This window comes from Halyomorpha halys, unplaced genomic scaffold, assembly GCF_000696795.3.
Source record: "Halyomorpha halys isolate HHAL.00 unplaced genomic scaffold, Hhal_1.1 Scaffold110.1, whole genome shotgun sequence".
Classification (NCBI taxonomy): domain Eukaryota; kingdom Metazoa; phylum Arthropoda; class Insecta; order Hemiptera; family Pentatomidae; genus Halyomorpha; species Halyomorpha halys.
In genome coordinates this window covers 1,538,532-1,545,532 of record NW_027112640.1, presented here as the reverse complement: position 1 = coordinate 1,545,532, position 7,001 = coordinate 1,538,532, and the positions used below count along the sequence as shown (strand labels likewise).

Below are 7,001 nucleotides of genomic sequence, written 5' to 3'. Positions count from 1 at the left end.
TCACACCTCCGCAATTTATTTATAAACACTGAACGTCCTTATATCCCTTATTTTTATTTACAAAATTAAAATTACTTATAGTTAACAAAAATAAATGAATAAATATAACCTTACAACTAACAAAATTAAAAGTCACTTGGAAAGTTGTCAAAACAAAATTAACCTAAACAGAAATCAAAATTTTGGGCTTTAACAATATGTTTAAAATATTTATTAAAGATTTTGTAATTATACTTACTTGGCAGTGCGGTAGAATATGGCACAGCCGTCAACATATTTCCTTTCACTCTCTGCCATTGTTTTGGCTCTTGATTTTGGTGAAAAGATACCATCATAGCCATCTCTTTTCAATTCAGGTAAAAAGAATTTGTAAAATTGATCAGTCTCAACCTCCTGTGGAATAAAACAAAATAATACGATCAATTTCAATTAATAATAAAATTATTTTTTAAAAACCATAACCAAACAATGTTGTTTATTTTTTGTATTTCATAGGCCAACATTTTGAATGATGTTTTGGGCCTACAAAATTAGGTTAATCATATTTTACAAAAAAAATGGCTTAATTCATTGTGCCCTGCACCAATTATTTTGATACTAAATTATTTTAAAAGTTGAACAAATCATATATTTATATTCTTGGCAAACAAAAATTTTACATATTTATCCAATAAAAACTAATAACATACATAAGCAGGGCATTTAACTTTTAGAAAATTAGTAGGTTTCGTTATTTTTGGGATCAGCAACTTCTGTCTTTGGACCAAAGTCGTTTCGGCACTACTCAAGTCATTTTATTTTATTGAGGGGTGGTTCAATTTTATACAGCAAAGTGAATTGAATGAATAATAAGTAATGTATACACATGTATACTTAATTTCAATAATATGAAAATTTTGTTCGTTACAAAAAAGTTTTATTTGAAAAACTATTCATAAAGATGTTTGATTTGTTAAGCTCCAAAAATGCGAATAATATAGGTGCAGGTTAGGATATTATAATAAGTAACCAAAATTTAAAAAAATCCAAAACATTTAGCAATATTATAAGTATTCAGTAGTAATTAAAACTAGTATTCTTTATTCAATTAACATTAATAAAAATGAAATATTATAAAGAAGAGGATATTGAATAGAAACTTAATATGCTTATGAGGAGCCCATTAATCTGATAATCTGTTTTAGAAAAATTATTTCTAAACTGAGAGAGAGGAAAATATAATTTAGAAATAACACTTAACTAATAACAAAAAATGAACATTAATCATTAAGTTAAATATAAAAAAGAAAAATAATTATATAAAAATATATATTATTCATTGACTTCAGAATATCTAATGGTGTTCCAAGATTTTAGTATTATGGAGTTTATTGAATAGGTTTGTAAGTGTAAAGTAATTGAAAATGAAATACCATGTGAATTGATGTGAAGAGTAAAAGACATAAGGCAATTAAGACATTCGAGCAATTATTTTAACTTAGTAAATATTTTAAATTTTATTTTCAAATTGATGAAATTAAAAGGTATCAATTGTTTTGTTTTTGCTCACTTAGGCAAAGATTTTTTTTTTGTTTTTCCAAATTACAATTTTTACTTTTTTTTTTTTTATGAACTTACTTTGGGCATCTAATCCTAAGATTAGTTCTTTCATCCTCCCCCTTTTTTCTCATTTTTTTAAAGTCCGAATATCTTATTGGTCCATATAATATATATATATATAATCCAGTAATTAATATCCATATAATATTTCATTAATCCAGTCCCAGTATAATGGGAACCACCACTAATAACCTTGAACCTAAACTGAACTAACCTTGAAAGGCATTGTCAGTTTTGAGATACACAGATAAACAAGTCAATGAGTGGTATCTGTTCTTAAGTTAAGATAGAGATAAAACAGGTTTCTATCTTAGCTAATGATTGTCAGATTTAGATGATGTTAGTTTTGTTTTGTAGAGAATTTAATTATATTAAGATTAATTATACAGATTGGTTATCAGAAGATTAGGCCTCTGGTTTGGATTTTGCAGAAAAATACCAGATAGAACAAGGAGCTTCTTAGGCCTAGGTGTTACCATCGGGGATATTGCGATCTTGATGGAAAATATTATTTTGGACTCCCTGGTGATCATACATCATCACCTGTATGGGAATTAGCTCTGAGATTATTCATAGTTTATTTATTTATTTTAATATGTGGACCTGTCGATTTGTGTGTTGTAACTTATTTATTCCCTTACGTTATTTATTCATTAAATTATTTTATTATTATAATTATTTTTATTCATTTATTTTTTTAAAACTTATTTATCCATTAAAGTATTTCTTTTAACCAACTTTTTATCATATTTTCTTTTAAATCTATATATTAGTTTTGTTTTGGCAAAATGTATTTATTTGTTTCTTTTTCTGTAAACTGATCAACTGCTATATACAACTGATAAACTATGCCTATTATTTCTCCGGTTTGATCTCACATTGCTATTTAATAGTGAATTTGTTTAGCGGATCACTGGAGAGAATCTGAGAAGGTGAATTGGGGAGAGTGAATTTGTCGATCAAATGAAATAAAAATTGTGAAATGGTGAAGTGGAAGGGACAAAAAAGGGAAGGAAAAAAGGAATAAATTGAAATATTTGTATTTAGTATGTAGACTGGAATTGATTATAAAAGGAAACTGTGGGGAAAAAAATGTTTTCTTTCTTTTTTTTATATGTAATTTATATTTGTCTCATCAAGGATTGATTAGTATGCTGTGTAATGTAGTAACCTGATGTATTTGAGCAGCACGGATGAATAAAGCATTTCTCTTCCTTGAAAGTTATTAGAAAACTATAAATATATATATTTTAGACATATTTTTTTTAAACCACTGATAGTATAAAGTTTTTGAAATCCAGTCTTATTGCACTGGCATATAGCATACTACGGCATCATCATTTTTGAAATATAGTGATCAATAAATGAGTGAGTGAGTATTTATAGACATACACAAGCAGCCTGTATTATATAGAGAGATAGAGTTGAAATGAATCTCCATAAGAACTTGAATAGTATATTTTAATATAAACTCAGCTCAATTCGCTACTAATAATTGTCTATATTTAATATAGAAGATTTTTTATTTTAGGTTTTAGACATATCTTTTTAGTCATTGATAGTCCTCATTTATCTAAAGCCAGTTATTTTGCTAATCTAGAGCATGAAGAGAACCACTATTAATGTTTTAATAAATAAAAATTTAGACCAAAATACACTTTTAAATAAATCAATTATATGCCTGGCCTGATTATAAGTAAAGTTACAAATATTGTAATAACATGATAAGAGAGTGATAATAGTGTCAAGTGAATCTGTAATTAAAAGTTAAATAGTCTGCAAGTTTTTAAATTGTTGGATGTGAGGTGTAAATTTATATTTAATGTATGCTAATTTATTAGTAATGATGTTGTTTGTTAAAAATGAATGTTTAATAAAAGCTGTTATTTATTAGATTGTCCTTGAAGGTTGGCGGGTTGGCCAAAACATTGGACATTTAAGTAAATAATAAAAGAGTCTTTTGGGACTTACCTACAAACAACACATTTTATCTAAACAGCAAAATCAGTCTCAAAAAATTGAAAAGATTATATATAAAATAATTCTAGCTGCATTGGTATTCTCGTTTTGAAATACAGTGACCAATTTTTGAAATTTAGATTACTGATACATACAGCCCAGGTTTATTATCTAGATTTTCGAAATTTTACACATTTCTTTAGCCACATATCAATAAAAATGCAAAATAACTTGTAAATAATGAGTAGAAGCATAATTAAAACAAAAAACACATAAAAGGATTTATCAAGGAGCATATTTCTGCAGAATAATTTAGATTGGTTCACAGATATTTTACAGCACTATAACAGAAGCAAGAGATAAACTTTCTGAAATTTAATTTTCTATATCAGTGGTGGTATGTATTAAGCATTATGCTTTATCTATGCTGATACATGTGAATGTTAATACAAATAGAAAAAATACGATAAATGACCTGAAATTTATGTTTTTAAATCATTTTCAATAAAAGAAGAAGAATATAATACCTGTAAACTGATGATGTCGGCTGTATAATGCCTTATTTCTGACAGGATGGCTTTCTTCCTATAATCCCAAGAGAGGGCCCACGTTGGGCAATACCCGTACATCTGCCTTGTTGCATACTTATCGCAGAGCACATTATAGCACATCACTGTCATCAAACCTAAAACAGATTTGTAATTTTTATTAAGTATAACTTTATTTAGCTATTACATACATATAACAATAGTTGTTCTGAATAAATTATATAAATAATATGAATAAACTCTAGAGTAGGACTGATTATTGAAAATTATTTTCACATTAAAAAACCTTTCAATGGCCATAATTCTATATTTATTCCAATTAAAATACATATTATGTTATTATTGGAATCTGGTGTTATTTAGCTATCAAAATATTTTGAAAATCGAAGCCCATTGATTAAATTTTTTATAATTTTATTACCTTTAGGGAATGCTCCCTGGAGGAACTTTTAGAACTCTATTTTTTTTATATAGGTGAACTGAATTAATTGAAAAAAACACTCCCATGACTTCAAGAAAAAATAAATAAAAAGGATAAGTACCATACTGGTTAAGACTTGTTACATCAACTGTTCTCACTTCAATTTGGGTTACAAACGGGAATAACTTTTATTTTATTTTTTTCTTAATGACAAATTTGGGGCTTGAGTGAAATTTATAAAGTATTCTTCATAAATTTCACAAACATCAGTGTCGTGAACTACCAATTGAGAATTTCACTTGTCAAAGCAAAGAAGTACTAATAGTGAATAATGAAAGATAATTAAATATTTGTTTCACCATTGGCTATCCTGGTCACTCTCTAGCTTCCTAATAATTTTCATCTAGACTAGGAATTGACAAATCAACTATTTTTCTTCTCCATGTTTTTTTTTCTCCCCTTTTGCGACACAGACCTCCAAAAATTTTATAAAATAAAAGAAAATAAACAAAATGACTTATGAATAAGACCTTAAAGCAAATCAAAACTCAAGGCAGTTTTGTTTTGTTGCTGTGTGCTTATGGTCTAAGGGTTGAGGCGCAAGCTGTTAATAATAATAAGCTAAATCAGGGGAAAGTGTCTCCACTTGCCCATCCTGTTGTCAAGACAAGAAAAACACATTATAACAATGAGAGTGAATTAATTGAATGAAACTAATATAAGAAAGTAAAGTTTTTATTATTGTTTTTACAAACATTTTTACATAAGGATTCATTAACAGGGGTAAAGTTTTTTATTTTGCGGGAACACCACTTAATGGAAAAAAAGTCCCAGGCCGGATTAGAAATGGTGCTGCCCGCAGATCTCAGACTGATTGACCTGCGGCTAACCATCTGACCTACGGACGGGCCTAACAGAAATTCATTTACACTTATTTCTAAGTATCAGCATTTAATTTTACTACACTATAGCTTATCTTGTATTACATATGATATCGTCACTTAAACTGTGATACCTACCTCATGAGTCCAAAGAAATCAATAACACAATTTATTATATTATTTCAATTTTGTGAAATTCAACGCATTATTCTAGAGACATCTTGATAGTATCATTTTATAGAATACCAGCATAGTTTTTTCAGCTGTCAAAAATTCATTAAGATGTTCCTCAAATGATATGATAATTTTGAATTTTTTAAAAATTGGTATAAAGAGTTTTTTGGAGTAACACAGCTTAAATGAGAAATATATTTGTAGCATTGTCTGAGGGAAATGCTGTTTAGGTCCATCTTAGAAACACTTTTGTTGAAGCCATATTGTTATGATTTTTTTAAAATATAAAAATATCTTGATTCGTTGAGGGCATATAAACATCAATAAAAGAAAAATTATAATATAATTCCAGAAATAAAAAAATAATGTATAAAACTTTCTGCTTTGTTAGCAGGTCAAATTGTCGGTCTTTGTTCTGAGTTAAGGATATAACAACTTGAGGAAATAAGCTATCTATTTACAAATTTGTTAGTATAAATCAGCTCTGAGTCACATTATAAATTAAAATAATGCAGTACACAAGTAAATGATCAGTTATGATCGTTAATTTTTAACTATAAGTTGATAGAACTTGGAGAAACTAATTGGATACTTGGACATCAGTGCACCAACTTAGTTGATAAGTAAGAAAATAGCTAGAGTGTGTTTTTGATAGAACAGGATAATCCGATCAGCAGTTTTTCTTCACAAAGAGAATAGCAAAAGCCTCTCCATCAAGGCTATTATCATAGACAGTTGCATTCTGTTCTCCAGTTCAAAGGGAGCATTCTGTTACAATCCTCTGGAATTCCAGCAGAGCGTTCAGAATGCCGCTGATATCCTGACCCTCCCAACCCCTGTCTGATTTAATGGTCCTGTTACATTCTCCTGGTTATGGTCCTCTAATGTTTTACTACATTCAGAGGACTAAAGTAAAATTATTTTATACCCGATGATGAAAATAATATCACATAGAGAAATATTTTCTTTTTTATAAATTGGAAAACAAAAAACAGTTAGATACATTATGTTTAATAAAAAGTGGAAGTATTTTTAGATAAATAAAACAAACCCATTTTCTTTTAAACACCAAATAAAGCGGCGATAAGTTGTTTGATGGGCAGAACTGTTCAATATGAAATTCGAAATATCACTCTTTGTTTTTGAATGAAAGTTAAAAAAATACATTGCTAAGTACATAAGTGAGCATAGGTCCACTCAAATCAAGATCATTTTCTCGAAATGATCCCTTTTCCTATTGAGTAGACAATTATCAATATTTTCAGGTTAATAGTTAATAATCAGAATAACATCTACGGGATAAGCAGCAGTTGAAACATACGAGTATCCGGAAATGATTTTAAGTTGAAATTAATATTAAAGCCATTGTAATCTAATCCCCAAATTTCCTTCAATTTGGTACCAAATCGGACGAGCTTT

At 28.2% G+C, this 7,001-nt stretch overlaps 1 protein-coding gene across 1 annotated transcript in view; it reads right to left on the bottom strand.

Annotated features, from left to right (window-relative positions):
* twin (CCR4-NOT transcription complex subunit 6-like twin) overlaps positions 1-7,001 on the bottom strand; it is a 186,848-nt gene that overhangs the window by 21,041 nt on the left and 158,806 nt on the right. The window contains exons 3-4 of the mRNA XM_014416009.2: positions 4,086-4,243; positions 239-393 (exon numbers count right to left, since the gene is read on the bottom strand). Coding sequence (XP_014271495.1) covers positions 239-393; positions 4,086-4,238 — 308 coding nt within the window. The 5' untranslated portion in view covers positions 4,239-4,243. The remainder of the gene's footprint in view (positions 1-238; positions 394-4,085; positions 4,244-7,001) is intronic.